This window comes from Gopherus flavomarginatus, chromosome 4 (assembly GCF_025201925.1).
Source record: "Gopherus flavomarginatus isolate rGopFla2 chromosome 4, rGopFla2.mat.asm, whole genome shotgun sequence".
NCBI classification, from domain to species: domain Eukaryota; kingdom Metazoa; phylum Chordata; order Testudines; family Testudinidae; genus Gopherus; species Gopherus flavomarginatus.
In genome coordinates this window covers 161,531,359-161,551,224 of record NC_066620.1, presented here as the reverse complement: position 1 = coordinate 161,551,224, position 19,866 = coordinate 161,531,359, and the positions used below count along the sequence as shown (strand labels likewise).

Below are 19,866 nucleotides of genomic sequence, written 5' to 3'. Positions count from 1 at the left end.
TCTGATTGAGCTAGTGCGCTGAAAACTGCATGTAGCCACAGCAGCACAAACTTCAGAATGGGCTAGCTGCCCTTTGCCTTGGGTCTTGGACGGAATTGTACTTGAGGTGGCTAGTAATTGGGTGGTTCTGGGAGACATGCTGTAGTAATTGAACCTGTATTACTGCCATGTACTGTGCATTTGAGCTCTACCCTTGGCAGCGGAGAATGTGTGTTTAACAAATTTTTATCTCACGGCAAAAATTCCAAGAGGAGCCCCTGCAGTCAGAAAACACAAAATATGTCTAAGAGTGATATTCTAAAGTGCTCTAAAATCCACATGCAGACTTTATTTTACTTTATTAATCAAGAAATAAGCATAATTAAATAAAGGGATGATGAAAGCAGGTAAGTTAGTATAATCGTTCTGAGCAACTGGAACTGAGTGTTATCAAAGGAAATCAAATCACAGGGACATTTGCTCAAGGGATTTTGCTAAGGTAAAACTTGAGTTTAAGTCAGGTGTAGCAGACTGGAGCAGCCTATTTGGCCTATGTTCAAACACTGAAGGCTTGTCTACATTTGCAAGTTAGAGTGCATTAAATCAGCCCTGGGCGCCCTAACTCCAGAAATGTCCGCACTGGCAAGGCACATAGAGCTCCTGGACTCTGCAGCTGGAGTGCTCCTGGTAATCCATCTCCACGAGAAACTTAAAGTTTGCTGCGCCCTGGCTGAAATGTCCAGGTGTCAGTGTGGACGACGTCTTGCATTACTGCGCTGTGATTGGCCTCTGGAAACATCTCATAATCCCCTGAAGTCAAGTGGCCACTCTGGTCATTGTTTTGAACTCGGCTGCAGGCATGCAGATATCCCCTTTCAAAGCTCCATTTCTGACAGCTGGCATACTTATCTGCTCTGGGACACAAAGCAAACCATTACTGTGAAATGCTGCTGCTGCCAAGGCAAGCGTTTTTGCGTGTGTGTGTGTGAGAGAGAGAGATGGGGGGGCTGATGTCGGGGTTTCCCCCTGCTGCTGTTTAAACTTACAAGACAGCATGCTGACATACACTCTGCCTCCCAAGACACACTCTCTCCCCCTACATGCTCTCACAACACACTCACTGTCACACTCCCTGTTTCTGTCACACGCTTACCCCCCCCCATTTGAAAAGCATGCTGCAGCCATTTGCACACTGAGAAACCATTTTACCACAGGATCTTTCCCATCAATCTTCTTAACATGAGGAGTTGTTTGAGGAGCAAGAAAGAAAAACAGATGAGGAAGCAGTACCAACTAATATATCTTCCTCTTCGCTTTATGGGGCAGTGGTGTTGCTGCTGCCTCCTTCCTATAAGATGACTTCAGAGAGTTTCAGGACATCATGAAGAAAGGCAGTAAAGAAGCATAAGCTGTTTGATCTACTCCATACTGCTGCTTCAGGTCAAGTAACTCCACCAGTAAATGAAGCTTTTCTTGAACTGGCTAAAACAGTATGGCAAATCCCAGTGTCAGTACCTCTTAGCGTGTAAAAGGGCAGGCAAGAAATATTATGTGCCTGCAAAAGGGTCAGAATATTTGTTTATTTATACATGCAACACTGAATTAATTGGTGGCATATGCTGACAAGTACCATAACAACAACATTGTGAGTCCACCTTTCATGATAGAGACCAGAAATGTCTAGACTTAGTTGGCCTCACTGCTATATAGAGTGGTGAATTATCAAGTTCTCATTGCCAAATACAATTATATCCACTATAGTAAGTTCACACTTTTTATTGAACATCTGTTTCAGGAACAAAGAGAGCAATTCCAGACAATTATTACAGAGGATCAGCTTATTGCTAAGGCATCATTGCAAGCTTTGTTGGATGCAGAGGGTATTGCATCCCACTCAGTGGCAACAGAAACAGTGATGTGGCATACATCCTGTTCGCAATGTTCTGGAATCCCCAAAAGAATTGCAGAATATTGTCAAAGATCTCCTGTTTGATGGAACAAAGCAGTCCAGTGACATGGAAGATGAATCTCTTCATTCTTTAAAAGATTCAAGGGCAATGCTTTGCTCACTCTTGCAAATAAAAGAAAATACAGTATAAAATACAGTAGTTCAGGTAGTCTGGATATCTTGTCCTGTTCCATTTCCAACTTATCATAGATCATATGACCCGCCTTGAAAGGGGCCTATATTTCAGAAAAAGTGACTTTCAGCCTCTTCAATTACAGTAACACAATTTTCATCATCTTCCAACTGTCCACTGTGATACGTTGGTCAAGAGTTGTGAATCTGCCACCTTCCCTTCTACTAAATGGGAAATAATCATCAAGTGACTGTTTTTTCTAATGAGGTCCAATCCTTGGCCCTATCCTATTTAACATGTTTTCAATTGCCTGGAGAAAATGTAAAATTATTATTGCCAGAGTTTGCAGATGACACAAAGGAGGAGTGGTCAATTATGAATAGGACAGGTCACTGATACATCGAGATCCATACTGCTTAATATGCTGGGTGCATCCAAACACTATACATTTCAGTATGGCCAATGTAAGGTCAGACATCCAGGAACAAAGAACATAGGCCATACTTATATGATAATGGGCTCTTCAATTTAGCAGAGAAAGGTGTAACATGACCCAATAGCTGGAAGTTGAAGCTAGACAAATTCAAACTGGAAATGAAGTGCAGATTTTTGTCAGTGGGGGTAATTGATCATTGGAACAGGTTACGAAGAATTGTGGTGAGTTCTCCATCACTGGACATTTTAAAATCCATATAGGATGTTTTTCTAAAATATATGCTCCTATTAAACCAAAGCTATTGGATTTTGAAGCAGGAAATAATTCGAGGGCATAACGTAGACCAGATGAACATGTGTTCCTTTCTGGTCATATAACCTATGAATCTAAGAAAGAATGGTGACTTACCTGATAGTAATTATGGTTTTTCAAGATGATATCAGTGTGAATCTCACAACCCATTCTCTGTCCCCTCTTTTCTGAGTCCTCAGCTACCACGGGTTTGAATTGTGAGGTAACTGAATGAGGGTCGTTGCTGGTCTTCCCTATATTCCCACGCATGAGGAGTCATAGGATGCATGTGTGACCTGATAGTCACAGCTGTTTAAAACAAAAAAGCAGATCTTGTGCACGTGAATTGCATTCAAACCTACAATAGGATACACACTGACATCATCTCGAGGAACCATGGTTACCATAAAGTAGAGTGACTGTTATAAGCTGCATTGATCTTTTCTTTCTTAAAAAATAAGTAGCTTTTCCTTGATTACACCATATTGTGTTATCACAGATTGTTTCTGATTTTCATGTAATCTTTAAAATTTTAACTACATCGAACAGCATTTAATACAGTCAGGAAAAATTGTAAATAAGTAAAATATACAAGTTCTGACATATAGGTTACTTTTCAGTAACCTGGCTTATTGATAAAAAAATCTATTATTATGTTAATCTTTAATTATCCATACAATTTTTAGACCTTAAAGGTCACCTACAAAGTTTTATCTTTTTATTTTTATTTGTTTATTTTCAGTTTGAGATGTTGTGTACATCTTGTGGTAGATAGGAGGTAAATTCATGCACACATTTGCATCTGATTTATGAAGAAATGTAAGGGTACCTAGTTTAACTGGTGAACTGTGCTAGACAAGTAATAGGTCCTTGCCTTGCAATATTGTAATCTAGAGGCACAAGCAGGTGTAGTACAGTAGAGTACTTAAACAGAGCATCATAATTGAAATGCTTCATGGAATGGGTGGTTGTTAGAAATTATTTTGAAAATAGAGCTGGAAGGAGCTTGGCATAAATTAGTTGGGAAGCTGAACCAAGCATACAGAGAGAAGGCAGAAAGTCAGGAAAAATGGGAGTGGGCGAAAGAGGCAAAGGGGAGTGGTCAGGAGTGGAAGCTTGGGTGGAGCAAAGAGAGTGGATGTGAGAGATAAAGGCAACAAAATAGGTTATAAGTGAGGAGGGTATAGTTTTCTTTAGTCTGGCAAATATTGTAACATTTCTTTTAGAATTTCTAGGTTATGCATATATCTCAGTGACTGGAATACCTTTTCAAATTGTAGCTCTTTGTCTGCAGCTAGATCTTTAATATTCACAGTACTGTATTTTCAAATCAGTAAGGCAGTGTACTGGTGCACAGTTTTGGTAAATAGAGTGTGTGTGTTTGTGTGTGTGCTTGTGCATGCAGATGTTCACATCATTATAGTTAAGTCATCACTTACTACAAAAATCGGGATGAGATTTTAATTTAATGTTTACATATTTTGCCCTGAGCTGAACCCCTACAGGATTTTGATATTAGATGAGAAGATACATGTTTTATGTATTAAAAATTACTTAAAGTATAAATCTGCACTGAGTATCATGAGGCCACCTGTCTTCAAAACAAACAAACAACCCTCTTCCCTCTTCAGCTAAGCTAAATTGAACTACATAGTGTAGGTAATGGTATGTGGCATTTTCCTGAATTGGAAGTGAGTAATGGAAGGAAAAGTAAAGATGATGCAATGTATTTTTCATTTAATCAATTTAACCCTATACCGGAACCCCACTGACCGCTAAACTTACCTACATGCCTCCAGCTTCCATCCAGGACACACCACATGTTCCATTGTCTACAGCCAAGCTCTAAGATACAACCGCATTTGCTCCAATTCCTCAGACAGAGATAAACATCTACAAGATCTCTATCAAGCATTCTTAAAACTACAGTACCCACCTGCTGAAGTGAAAAAACAGATTGACAGAGCCAGAAGAGTACCCAGAAGCCACCTACTACAGGACAGGCCCAACAAAGAAAATAACAGAATGCCACTAGCTATCACCTACAGCCCCCAACTAAAACCTCTCCAGCGCATCATCAAAGATCTACAACCTATCCTGAAAGATGATCCCTCACTCTCACAGATCTTGGAGACAGACCAGTCCTCGCTTACGGACAGCCTCCCAACCTGAAGTAAATACTCACCAGCAACCGCACACCATACAGCTTAAACGCGAACCCAGAAACCTATCCTTGCAACGAAGCCCGATGCCAGCTCTGTCCACATATCTATTCAAGTGACACTATCATAAGACCTAATCACATCAGCCACGCAATCAGGGGCTCGTTCACCTGCACATCTACCAACGTGACATATACCATCAATGTGCCAGCAATGCCTCTCTGCCATGTACATTGGCCAAACCGGACAGTCTCTGCGCAAAAGAATAAATTGACACAAATCTGACATCAGGAATCATAACATTCAAAAACCAGTGGGAGAACACTTCAACCTCTCTAACCACTCAGTGACAGACTTGAAGGTGGCAATTTTGCAACCAAAAAACTTCAAAAACAGACTCCAAAGAGAGACTGCTGAACTCGAATTTATATGCAAATTAGATACAATTAACTTAGGTTTAAACAGAGACTGGGAATGGTTGGGTCATTACACTAATTGAATCTATTTTCCTAAGTTAAGTTCTCCTCACACCTTCTACGTGTCCTCTCAATTATTATTTCAAAGGTTTTTTTTCTCTTGCTGATGAAAGCTCATCTCAATTGATTGGCCTCTTCCAGTTGGTATGTGTACTTCCACCTTTTCATGTTCTCTGTATGTATAAATATCTTCTGTCTGTGTGTTCCATTCTGTGCATCTGAAGAAGTGGGCTATAGCCCACGAAAGCCTATGCTGAAATAAATTTGTTAATCTCTAAGGTGCCACAAGTACTCCTGTTCTTTTTGGTGCCTCTGAGATTCTGTGAAGAAGCTTCTGCTATGGGCATGTTATTCCTTATTTGTCCTCTGTAGAGCTTTTTTGCACCTTCCTGAGAAGCAACTTGTCTTAGAGATGGGATACTAGACTAGACAGAACACTGGGCTGAATGCAATGTGGCAATTCCGAAGTTATGTGCTATATAAAAATAGAGGTAGATGCAGTCCTTGTCCTAAAGAGATTATAATCTGATAATGAGCTGGTTTAAATGTAAAACCTACCCTTCAGTCTAGTCTTTCCATGATGATGAAAATTGGGAATAGACAGAACAAAGATCATGTAGTATACTTTTAGACTCTTATGTCATGGTGGTGGGATCAGCCGGAGTTCAGTAGATTAAAAGCAAAATTGAAGATATATTTTCTTGAGCTATTTTGACCAAAAACCAAATCAGTATCAATAAGGAACTAGAACAAGATAGAGGCACTAATAAAATAGGGAAGAGAGAACCAGAAGATGAAATAAAGATGGAAACGAATTGTATAATTTAGGTTTCAGAATGTATTTACGTTTTCTGCCGATCCTTATAGTTAATGGTATGTAATCATGTGGATAATAAAAGAAAGTTACAATTGTAATCTCATAGACTCTAGGACTGGAAGGGACCTCGAGAGGTCATTGAGTCCAGTCCCCTGCCCTCATGGCAGGACCAAATACTGTCTAGACCATCCCTAATAGACATTTATCTAACCTACTCTTAAATATCTCCAGAGATGGAGATTCCACAACTTCCCTAGGCAATCTATTCCAGTGTTTAACTACCCTGACAGTTAGGATTTTTTCCTAATGTCCAACCTAAATCTCCCTTGCTGCAGTTTAAGCCCATTGCTTCTTGTTCTATCATTGGAGGCTAAGGTGAACAAGTTTTCTCCCTCCTCCTGATGACACCCTTTTAGATACCTGAAAACTGCTATCATGTCCCCTCTCAGTCTTCTCTTTTCCAAACTAAACAAACCCAATTCCTTCAGCCTTCCTTCATAGGTCATGTTCTCAAGACCTTTAATCATTCTTGTTGCTCTTCTCTGGACACTCTCCAATTTCTCCACATCTTTCTTGAAATGCGGTGCCCAGAACTGGACACAATACTCCAGTTGAGGCCTAACCAGCACAGAGTAAAGCGGAAGAATGACTTCTCATGTCTTGTTTACAACACACCTGTTAGTGCATCCCAGAATCATGTTTGGTTTTTTTGCAACAGTATCACACTGTTGACTCATATTAAGCTTGTGGTCTACTATGACCCCTAGATCTCTTTCTGCCATACTCCTTCCTAGACAGTCTCTTCCCATTCTGTATCTCACATTTTAAGGTTTGAAATTTTCTCTCCCCCATCCTCCCCACTTTTTAAAGTGTGAAACTTAAAGAAGGTCACGAAAGGAAAATATGTATTTTGTATTAGAATTTTTGTGTCTCTGTATATTCGTAAATATATGAGAGTGACTGTTTATTTCATAGTTTACAAATTATTTTTTGGTCTCTTTCTTTAGTTTTTACCAGATTCGTGCATCTATGAAAATTCCTCCAAGAGTTCCACACAAATTAGAAGCCAGCTTGTTACCTGTGACAGGTAAGTACAGGACTTTTTGTAGTGAGTGTAGTCTAGTTTGACTACATTAATTAAGAAGGCATCTCCAGGATTTTTAGGTGCAGAGTCTGACTTGCTTTAAATTATTATAAGCTAAATGCCAGCACTGCTTCACATTCCTCATTTCATAATTTTAAAAAAAAATCTTTAATAGTGACTGAGAATAAAGTGTCTTTTTGTGCTGGCCTGTGTAAATTATGTGCCTTGTTCATCTTCACAGAACTATTCATTGAAGCTGACTGTATACTCTATTACTGGAAATGATACAGGAGAAACAAAACAGCTTGACTTTCAGATTTTGTGTTAAGTTTGCAGGGCTGCCAGGTAGAAAGACATCTTTTTGCTTGTAAAGTGAGCAAATTTAATGTGGACTCACTGAGAGACCTCAATTGCCATGACTTTATTAAAAGTAACTAAAGTAACTTAAAGTGGAACCACACTTCAAAGGGAAAATGTTCTGATATACTTATGAGATTAGAATTTTAGTCCATTTGTTTGAATAATTATCGTTGCCTTTATGTAATACTATATATATTACATTATTCTGATGAAAAGGAATTTAGTGCCCCTGGCATAAACCTTGGAAGTCAAGAGTACAACATTGCTCTAAAGTGGGGAAGGAGAGTCAGGGTAGCCCTACTGACATAGCTTTTAACAATATCATCTAAATAGCTGTTTCCTAAAGTCTTCCTCCCCACACCCAGTCCCAGTCTCTTTTTCCAGTCAGTCTGTCTCCCCTCCTCCATCTCCTTGTCCAATCTGTGTTGCCCAGTCTCCTTGCAAAACAAGTCCCAGCCTTCCTCCCCTGCAACCCTACTCCTGGTCCTAGCCTCTTTGTCCAGCCAGTTCCAGTCTTCTCCCCAACCTAGCTCCCAGTGCCAGTTTCCCACTCCCTCCCCAAGAGCTTTTAGTCCCAGTCTCTCCACCCACGCAACCCCACGCTCCCTGACCCAATCTAATGCCTTTCTCCTCCTCACCCCACACCCCAGTCCAGCTCTTGTCAGCTGAATCAGGCAGCAGTCCTCCTCCATGCTTGCTTGGGTGTAAGCAGAGGGCTCACTGAGAGCTTAGGGGAGGCAGGCTTCCTGCTTTCAGTTCCGGTGCTCTGATCCAGCCCAGCCTGTCGCCTACAGCTCCAGTTTCAGAGACGGTCTGGCTCAGCCCTGGGCTGATGGACTGTCATGGCATAACCCCCACTCTGAACCTTAGCGTCCAAAAGATGGGGTACCAGCAAGAATCCCCCTAAGCTTAATTACCAGCTTAGATCTTGTAGTGCTGCCACCAACCAGGACTTGCAGTGCCTGGTAAATTCTGGTCCCCCCAAAACCTTCTCAGAGGACCTCAAGACTCAGACCCCCTGGATCTTACACAAGGAAAGTAAACCCTTTCCCCCACTGTTGCCTCTCCCAGGCTTTCCCTCCCTGGGTTACCCTGGAAGATCACTGTGATTCAAACTCCTTGTATTTTAAAACAAGAGACTTTCCCCCTCCTCTTTTCCCCTCCCCAAGAGGTAATACAGATTCAAGCTCCGTGAATCTAAAACAGAGGGATTCCACCTTCCCCACCTCCCTTCTCTCTCCCTGTCTCCCACGAATTCCCTGGTGAGTACAAACTCAATTCCCTTGAGCCTCAACAAGGGGAAAAAATCAATCAGGTCTTAAAAAGAAAAACTTTTAATGAAAGGAAAAAAAGTAAAAGTTGTCACTGTAATTTAGATGGTAAATGTTGCAGGGTCTTTCAGCTTATAGACATTAGAGAGGAGCCCTCCCCCCAGCACAAATACACATTAAAATCATTCCAGCAAAATACACATTTGCAAATAAAGAAAACAATCAAAAAGACTAAACTGCCTTCTACTGGTACTTACTATTTGAATAGAAAATTAGAGAGCCTGTAGGTACGTCTGGTTACTCTCAGAATCCAGAGAGAACAACAGACAAACAAACAACACAAAACAAAGACTTCCCTCCAGGAGATTTGAAAGTATCTTGTCTTCTGATTGGTCCTCTGGTCAGGTGGTCCAGGTTCACTGCTTGTGACCCTTTACAGGTAAAAGAGACATTAACCCTTATCTGTTTATGACATAGACTCTTCAAGGAAGTTTTGTTTTGAAGCTCTAGCTACTCTCTACTGAGCATGTACAAACTGCAGTTTTTCCACACACTTATAACTTGGCCAAATGTGGGTGCCAAAAGGCACATGGCTGACATACACACATACACTCTAAAAAAAAAAGCTTCCCCTCCCCAACTGAACCTGGCCAAATTTCAGATCTCTGCTCCAAAGCATGCGGGTGCTGAATCTTCTCAAAGAAAAGGTTGCCTGAATTTAATATGTGCAAAACAATGTATTTTCTTTAACCTCATTCTTGCGAATAGGTGAATCATTATTGCTGAAGTTTCCCAAAACAGGTCAGCCTGAGGCTGACAATTAGCATGTAAAATTTCAGCCCAAATGGTTAAAGTTGGGCAAAGTTATAAGCAATTGTAAATAGGTTTTGCAATAGGAAGTATGAGGCAACCTTAATAGGTGGTGTTACCTCTCCTGCTTATAATTATAATTGGGCACTATTCAAAGATTTTAAACTCAGGGGATTATTGTGATCATCTAGTTTGACCTCCTGCATAAAACAAGCCTGAGGATTTCCTTCAATTAATTCCTGCTATAAGTTCAGTAGCTTTAGTTTTAACTAGAACATATCTTTTAGAAAAAATATCGAATCTTGATTAAAAAATTTCTGGTGATGGAGAATCCACCACAACCCTTAGTAAATTGTTCCAATGATTAATTACTCCCACTGTTAAAAATTTCCACCTTATTTCTATCTGAATTTGCTTAACTTCAATTTCCAACCATTGGATCTCATTATACCTTTCTCTGCTGCAATGAAAAGCCCTCTTATATAAATTTCTGTTCTGAAAATAGATTCTTATGTAGTGATTTGATCACAAAGTATAAAAGTCTCTTTATTGAGCTAAATAGTTTGAGCTCCCTGAGTCTGTCACTGTAAGGCAGGTTCTTTAATCTTTTAATCATTCTCATTGTTCTTCTCTGAACCGTCTCCAATTTATCAACATCCTTCATTAATTTGGGACACTGTATTCCAGTAGCAATTATACCAGTGCTGAAGACAGAGGTACTATAATCTCTCTACTCCTACTTGAGCTTCTCTTGTACATTCAAGGATTGCATTAGCCTTTCTGGCCACAGCATCGTGCTGGGAGCTCATGTTCAGTTGATTATCCTCATAACTCCAAGAGTTGTTGCTTCCCATGGTAGAGTCCCCTATACTGTAACTATGGCCTATGTTCTTTGTTCCTAAATGGCTGATCTTATATTTGGCTGTATTGAAATGCATATTATTTTTTTGTGCCCATCTTACCTAGTGATTCAGATCACTCTGTATCAGTGACTTGTTCTCTTCATTATTTGCCATTCCCGCAATCTTTGTGTCATGTGCAAACTTTATCAGATTTTATATTTTCTTCCAGATTATTGATAAAAATGTTAAATAGTGTAGTACTAAGAACCCAACCCTTAGAACCCCACTAGAAACACAGCTGTTTATTGATGATTCCCCATCTACAATTAGATTTAGAGACCTATCGGTTAGCAATCCATTTAATGTGTGCCATGTTGAATTCCTAACATGTTTGCTTAATACTTTCCATTTTAAGACCCCGTTTTCAGTTGCTTATAACTTGGTCATATTTTAACTGTTTGAGCAGAAATTTTCCATGTAGGGTATCTGCTTCAGACTGAAATTTTTTGTTGTTGTTGTTGAAAGTTTCAACTACAACAGTGAAGCTGTCTCTGAGCTGCAGGCTCTAAGGTCAGAAGGGGCCATCATGATCATCTAGTTTGACCTCCTTCATACTGCAGGCCACAGAACCTCACTCACTCTTCCTATAATAGACCCAGAACCTCTGGCTGAGTCACTGAAGTTCTCATATCATGATTTAAAGAATTACAAGTTACAGAGAATCCACCATTTTCTCTAGTTTAAACCTGCAAGTGACCCATGCTGCAGAGGAAAACAAAAAAAACCCAGGGTCTCTGAGGGAAAATTCCTACCAACCCCAAATATGGCTATCAGTTGGAACCTGAGCATGTGAACAAGACCCACTAGCCAGACACCTGGAAAAGAATTCTCTGTAGTAACTGAGAGACTTCCCCATCTAGTGCCCCATTTCCAACCATTGGTTTTTTTTGGTACTAGCAGTCATAGATGAGCTGCATGCCATTGTAGGCATCTCATCATACCATGCACTCCATAAATTTATCACGCTTAGTCTTGAAGCCGGTTAGGTTTTTTGCCCCCACTTCTCCCATTGGAAGGCTATTCCAGAACTTCTCTCCTCTGATAGTTAGGAACCTTCATCTAATTTCAAGCCTAAACTTGTTGATGGCCTGTTTAGTCTTGTGTCAACATTAGCGCTTAACTTACATAACTCCTCTCCCTCCCTGATATTTATCCCTCTGATGTGTTTATAGAGAGTAATCATATCTCCCCTCAGCCTTCTTTTGATTAGGCTAAACAAGCCAAGCTCCTTAAGTCTCCGCTCCTAAGGTAGGTTTTCCATTCCTCTGATCATTCTAGTAGCCTTTCTCATCATTTGTCCCAGTTTGAATTCATCTTTTTTAAATATGGGAGTCCAGAGTTGCACACAGTATTCCAGATGAGGTTTCACAAGTGCCTTGTATAATGGCAATAACACTTCCCTATCTCTACTGGAAATACCTCGCCTAATGCATTCTAGGATCACATTAACCTTTTTCGTGGCCCCATCACACTGGCAGTTCATAGTTATCCTGTGATTAACCAATATACCCAGGTCTTTCTCCTCTTCTGTAGCTTCTAACTGATATGTCCCCAGCTTATAGGAAAAATGTTTGTTATTAATCCCTAAGTGCATGACTTTGCACTATTAAATTTCATCTCGTTTCTATTACTCCAGTTTTCACGGTCCTCCAGATCTTCTTGTATAATGTTCCGTTTTTCTGTATTGGCAATAACTCCTAACTTTGTGTCATCTGCAGATTTTATTAGCAGACTCCTTCCTTTTGTGCCAAGGTCATGGATGAAAATGCTAAATAAGATTGGTCCCGAGACTAGTCCCTGAGAAAGCCCACTAGTAACTTCCCTCCAGCCTGATAGTTCACCTTTCAGTATGACCCATTGTAGTCTCCCCTTTAACTAGTTCCTCATACACCTTTCAATTCTCACACTGTATTAATTTGCATCTTCTTCAATTTAACTAATTTCCCATGTGGAGTTGTATCAGTGCCTTACTAAAATTGAGGTAAATTAGATCTACTGCATTTCCTTTGTCTAAAAAATCAGTTATCTTCTCAAAGAAAGAGATCAGATTGGTCTTGTATAATCTACCTTTTGTAAAACCATGTTGTATTTTATTGCAATTACCGTCAACCTTTATTTCCTTTACTACTTTCTCTTTCAAAATTTGTTTGAAGACCTTGCATATATTTGAGGTCACACTAATGAGCCTGTAGTTTTCCAGATCGCGTTTTTCCCCTTTCTTAAAAATAGATACTATATTAGCAATTTTGTATCTAGTGCATGGTGTGGATAGTGTTTCCAGCCAAGAAGGTTTGAGCCTGCACATTGAACGAGGAGGATAAAAAGAAATGCTGAATAACTACCCATTCGTTGAATGGGGAAGAGAGTCTTGTGAAAGTAATAGTATGTGTAAGTGAAGACTGTGTCATAATTAGGCTTGGAAGGATTAGTTTTTTATTGGTAAATGTAGCTAAATATCAGTTTCACTGCCTACACTCATTAATTTAATCAATATTGATCAAAATTTACAGCAAAGAAAAGTATGAAAAACCTAGTTGAAAACCTCCTAGAGTTTGATTTAAGACTATTTACTTCGTATATTTTGACACGTGATGTTGACAATCATTTGTTTTTTAATGTTTATAAAGTTTTAACTTTTTGAATCTCAGCGTCTAAAGAGCCTTCATTAAGTAATTATTGTCTTACACTACCGTAATTTCCTGCAACTGTGAAAATTTAAATTGATTGATTTTAAAAAATTAAAAACATGGATATTATCAAACGAAGTTCAAAGAAAATAAAAATCAAAATTCTAACAAGCCTAGTCCATAATGGCTCAGTGGGGACAAATTAAGTTTGCATGAGCAACCATAATTATAGTATTTCCTAATAATTCCTGACTTTGCAACTTTAACGTTCTTTTAATGTATGTTTTGTAGACATAATATTAAAGAAATGCCCAAGGACCTCAATCAAGCTTGAGTCTCATTGTGCATTGTACCATATATACACACATGGAAATACACAGTTCCTCTTTTTTAGAGTTTACAATCTAAGACCAGTTGTTATATAAAGGATGTGTGGAAAGGGATACAATCATATGCCTTGGGAATTGTTCTAACATTATTAGCACCTACTATCCCAGTCTAATAAATCTGGACAGTTTTAGTTCAGTAGCTGCTCTGAGTCCCTCCTGTTGTGTGGAAATTGCTTGTTATTTTGAGGAGAAGATTAATCAGATTAGGGATAGTCTGTCTGCTTCCATGTTGGTACAAGAATGAATAAATTCTCCACTGATTTTGTTCAGTGATTCCCTAGTTTGACCTTTCAGTCTCCCCCACTCTGAAGCTGCATTACCCACAGGAATTAACCCCCTGGAGTATATCTAAGGTTGTTGAGAGACTAGTCTGAAGTTACTTTTTTTTTTTTTTTTTTAAAGTATCTGCCTGGGTATCAAAGGAGTAGTTTCTTTCTCTGCCAATACTGCCAAGACTTGGGTGAAGTCTGTCAAGTCCTCTGTCACATTGGGTTCCATACATAGGTAACGGGTCTCACTCACAATCACTGCTCTTTGAGTTTGATTTTATTATTTATTTATTTATTTATTTATTTATTAATGGGGAGGAATGAGGAGAGGGAACTGTCCCAATCATGTAAATGTGAGGGAGGATGATACATAATGATGATGCATAGGCCTCTACTTGATGACTGGGCTTGAGGAAAGAGCCCAAAAGGACTCTTCACAGGAATATGTGTTTGTAACAGAATGGTTTGTGTGTGGGCTGGAGAGCCTGGGGCTAAGCCAGCCCTGATTACAAGATGAGCCTTCCGTAAGTGAAATCAGGGGATTCCAATATAAAAGGTAGCAGGAAGCTGCGAGGGAGTGTGGTTGAGAGAGTAACTGAAACTGCCAAAGGCTGTAAACATGACAGAAATCTGTGGAAGTTCAGGAGAAAGCTCTCCAGGCAAGGGAGCCTATGAGAGACCCTGCCCAAGGAGCAGGGCTGAGACTGCAGTAGCCTGCCTGAAAAGGCCTCTGGAGAAGGACAAACTCTAGACAAGAGGTACTGGGAAGTAGGGATGTCAATATCATTTAAAAAGTTAACCATTTAAATGATTAAAAATATTTTGTTTAAGTGGTTAACCGATCAAAGGGCTGACTGGCATGGCTGGGGCTGAGGGCTGATCTGGCTGGCATGGCTGGGGCTGGACTCGATCTCTCAAAGGTTACTGAAGCCAATCTGGGAGATTTTAGGCTGCTAAAAGTCCAGCAGCATAGCAGGGCTAAGGAGGCTCCCTACTTGCCCTGACTCCTTGCAGTTCCTGGAAGTGGCCGGCATGTCCCTGTGGCCCCTTGGCACAGGCAGGCCCAGGGGGTCTCTGCACTCCCCCACTCCCAGCGCCAACTCCGCAGCTCCCATTGACTGGGAACCGCGGCCAATGGGAGCTGCGTGGCCGGCGCCTGCGGGCGGGGGCAACATGCACAGCTGCCTGGCCGTCCCTGAGCCTAGGAGCTGCTGCTGGACATGCCACCACTTCCAGGAGCTGCCCAAGGTAAGCACCTCCCAGCTGGAGCCCGCACTCTGAACCCCCTTCAGCACCCCAACCTCCTGTCCCAGCCCTAAGTCACCTCTCACACACAAACTCCTTCCCAGAGTCCACCCCCCATACCCCAACCTCCTGCCCCAGCCCTGAGCCCCGTCCTGCACCCAAACTCTTGTACCCCAACCCCTTGCCCCAGGCTCATCCCCCTCCCACACTTCACACACCTCGGCCCCAGCGCAGAGCTCGCACCTCCTCCTGCACCTCAACTCCCTGCCTCAGCCCGGTGAAAGTGAGTGAGGCTGGGGGAAAGCAACAACTGAGGGAGGTGGGCTGGAGTGAACAGGGGCGAGGCCTTGGAGAAGGGGCAGGGCAGGGGCATGGCCTTAGGGGAGTGGTGGGGAAGGGGGCTAGGAAAGGCTGTTTGGATTTGTGTGATTAGAGAGTTGTCAACCCTAGGTGCTGGAAAGTGACTTCAAGCCATGAGGGAGTGCTCGTGGTACTACATTGTGTTTGTCCATGTGTGGACTTTAAAGATTCTTCTTTGCTGACTGTTGGTCTGCCTTGAAAGAATCTGTTCTTTCTCACCACCAAACTCATGTACGGTCAAGGCATCCTTAGCATCATTCTCCTATACCATTCTGGATTGGTGCAGTCTATAAAAGGGACAAGATTTGGGCAGCTGTGTAAAGCTGAAAATGTGACTCATTGTGAAGTCATTGTCAATGGTGACTATCCCTTGGGATTGATAGGATGCAGCTTGTATAGCTGTTTAATCCAAGAAGAATGCAGAGAGCTTGCAGGGCAGGAGACAGAGAACTTGAATTTGAGTTGGATAGAGCTCATAGCAATCATAAATGTAACCTGAGTATGTAGATATAAACACTCCAATGAACTAATACTTACCTTTGCATCTAGTTCCTGATAGATTGCAAAAGGCAAAACTAAAATTTTATGGGGGTTATAAAAGGGCATTGTCTGCCACACTCACAGAATCTAGAAGTGGAAAACATCTATTAGGATATTGCTGTCTGCCCGTTGAGGATTGTTCCTTATTGCATAGTAGTGCTGTTACTCTTATTTTGCCTACTCTAGTTTTAAGTGTATTTCCTTGGTCATTATTCAATAGGCTAATGCATTTCACTATCAGTAAATATTTGCTTTTAAAATTGTATCTCATTTACTCCTACCTAAATCCCTTCTGTTTGCTGAATGAATCCTCTACCTTCTGGTCACACCCTTCAAGTATTTGTAGACTGTTCATTACTTACTCAACTTTTTAAATCTTTCCTTTCAAGTCAGTCTCTCCACTTCTCTAACCATCCTTGTCATATTTCTGTTCACGCATTTTCTTCAGTCCATCTTGTCCTTAAAGTAAATGTGCCATATTGAACAGATATAAGACTTGGACGTGATGTAATGTAGTCAGAATAACATGCACAGAATTGGAAGTCAAGAACACCTACTTTCTAATTCCAGATCATCCACTGATTTACTCGGTAGCTTTGGTCAAGTCACTTAACCTCTCTGCCTGAATTTTGCCAACTCTAAAATGTGGGTAATACATAACTGTATTACTCAGGATGCTGAGAGGACTGATTACTTAAAGTTTGTAAAACAATATGGAGATGAAAAGTGCTAAGTATCGTTGCTTTGAAGATTCAGGCAACCTCAGTGTGCTTCTCATCTTTACATTTCACTACCTTATTTGGTTTATTAATTAGGCAAAAATAGTTTAGTGTCCACATTTTTTATCAGTAGTACATATTTGTATATGATTGAAGAATTTAATTGTACTGTTTGTTTATGATTTCCAGTGAGAAAAAAAAGGCATGAGACTGTTGGCTCTTATAAGGGAACAAAGAGGAAGTAATATATTACAGGTTTAGCAAACATTTAACTGCCTTCTCATTTTAAATCACTCCTGAAGAATCAATTCTAAGCCAGTGCCACAAAAAGTGAATCAACAAATACACTTGTTTGTTACATTATATAATATAATTTTTCTTTAAAAAAAATCTGACTGCACTGTGTTACACCTTTGCTCAGTAACTCTGTAGTCTGATTGCTGTAACCTCCTGTTCTTCCTGCAGTGTCCTCTCTCCCTGGTTTTACTGGCTCACTTCATTGCATCATATCTGAAATTAGATAGAAATTCTTCGAGATTAGGACCTTGGCTGCAGTAAGGTGTCTAGCACACATTTGGATGCTGTAAAATAATAATAGGTTTCAAAGTAGAACAAAAGAATATTTTCATTATCTGCACTGTATTCTTTTAAAACTTCAATGTCTGCTTGATTTTCAGGTACTGATCTTGCCTTTCCAGCTTCAGTCCATGACAATGTAATTTGCAGTAAAACATTTCAAATTCTTTACAAAAATGAGGAGGTTTCTGTGAATGATGTTATGATCTTCAAAATTAAAATGCTCTTAGATGAACGGAAGGTAATCTGTCATTCAAGTATATTTAACTATTCAGATACTTCAGATCTTTTCGGCATAATTTGCAAAATACTAAACATAATTGTCATGTTTTAACTCCTTTTCAGATTGAAGAATCCCTTAATGAAATGAATTTCTTGCTATCTTTAGATCTACACTTCACAGACACAGATTATTCGTAAGTTTAAAAATAATCTATATTTTATTAAATAATTGAAATGCCTGTTAACTGCTTTTTTTAAATGGAGAGATTAAAATTATAAAATGGTACATACAAAATATTGCTCAAACATTTTTAAAATCTACAATGCTTAATTTATTTTAAATCAGCTATTCATATATAAGAAGTTTATTTGTATAGGCAAGGATATCTGGTTAATCTCTTGAGACAGATTGCAGACTTTAATTACTGGGTTTAGGAGAGATTCCTTGTTTACCTATTCATCCTGCTGTTCCCTTTTAGAGATGTAATTATATTTATACGTGATATGGTATAAAATAATTCTATATTTAATATATTAAAGTTATTGAAGACCAATATGGCTATGGCCTTGTGTTGTTTAAATAATGGCTTGCTGTTTCTTGTATTGCGGATTTTAGTATTGGATGACTTAAAACATTGTTCCAGTAATTACACTTTTTTTTTCCCCCCAAGGCCAGATGATCTGAGCACACTGCAACTAATTAGTAGCCGAACTCTAAAGTTGCACTTTAGCTTACACCAGGGCCTTCATCACTACGTCAATGTTATGTTTGATTACTTCCACCTCTCCGTCATATCTGTTACAGTCCATGCTTCTTTGGTTGCTCTACACCAGCCATTGATAAGGTAATATCCCATTAATAAGATTCAGTTAATGTATTGGATTATTAGTTATTGTAACTTACTTGAGAGTTTTGATGAGAATGAATGTAGTACTTAGAGTAAGTTTATGTATATGATGTATTGTGCTTTATGATGTTTAGAAGCTGTTTTGGTGTTTTTTTGTTTTTTTCCCTAAAACTGTGAAATTTTAAATTCTAGTTTGTGCTAGAATAAAAGGAGTGCAGGTGGTAAAACACAGATAACTATAATAATTTAATACACTCAAGAGAAAAGAAGTAGAGAGCAAGCAATATCATCCTCTGCTAGTGTTCATACAATCTGTAGTTAGGGTGAAGTGATCTCTATTCATTTTATTCATCTTTTTTATCCATGGGTTGAACTGAGCTGATGCTCAGCGGCTTCTTGAGATAGTACTCTTTCCTAATTTCTACACTTTGTATTCCAGAATCTGCTTTCATTTTTTTTATTACATCTCTAGCCTTCGTAGATGTGAAGAAAAGCTATATAATGTGAACACAGTATAACCAGTATGGTAGTGTCTTTTTGAGTGTTGAGGCAGTTGAAAAAGTAGCTGAGGCATAAACTTCCATTGATTATTTAAATTGACTGTTAACTCTGAAGCATAGTGATGACTCTATCCACATCAGCTTTAACTAGTACATAGATTAACAAAGGATATACCAGAAAGAAGAAGGATAACCCTGTTATGAATTGAGCATAGTCTACTACACATGATGCTTCATTTTGTCCTGGGTGGAGGAGCTTAGTTCGTGGACAGAGCTTGAGAGAGTAACACCACTTTTTCCCCCCCACAGTGTTATGTTATAATTATTTTTTGCGGGAAGACACTGTGGAATAACGAATAAAGGAGTATGTGGGCTTGTACATTCTCATTCCAGCAGGGTTTGGAGTGACCCTGTATTTGGTCGTATTCTTTACTGGTACCTTTCTGATGGCCTTACCAGTATGTGTTAAATTAAAGTGTTCCTTTTAAGAGTTTCTTTTTCTTATTTACATGCCCATACGAAACTTACATTTTAGTAATCTAACTGATGGAGCTTTAAAAGTGTTCTGTTAGGCTGTCTGCAGCTGTGGAAAAACCTACAAACAAACCTCTTTTTTTTTTTTTTTTTTTAAGTAGTATATATATATTTATGCAAACCGGTAAACCAAGCTACTAATGCCAAATTAACAAAACAACCATCTATTCTCTTCTCCCCCACCACAAATAAGCAATATCATGCTCTGTAGCCTACATTTATATTCTACATCTGTACTATTGTGACTCAACAACAAAAACAGGACTCAGCTGAGCAGCTTTTACCATTATTGCAGTCAGAGAACCTACTGAATGGTTTTATTTGAATATTATTTGTATTACAATAGTACCTAGATGTCCCAAATGAGA

At 39.6% G+C, this 19,866-nt stretch overlaps 1 protein-coding gene across 8 annotated transcripts in view; it reads left to right on the top strand.

The window, feature by feature from the left end:
- The window catches only part of FAM135A (family with sequence similarity 135 member A), a 170,690-nt gene that overhangs the window by 57,552 nt on the left and 93,272 nt on the right, over window positions 1-19,866 (top strand). For all 8 annotated transcript variants that reach the window (XM_050950601.1, XM_050950604.1, XM_050950598.1 and 5 more), the window contains 4 exons: window positions 7,250-7,329; window positions 17,496-17,635; window positions 17,740-17,810; window positions 18,288-18,461. In XM_050950601.1, the coding sequence (XP_050806558.1) occupies window positions 7,250-7,329; window positions 17,496-17,635; window positions 17,740-17,810; window positions 18,288-18,461 (465 nt within the window). The remainder of the gene's footprint in view (window positions 1-7,249; window positions 7,330-17,495; window positions 17,636-17,739; window positions 17,811-18,287; window positions 18,462-19,866) is intronic.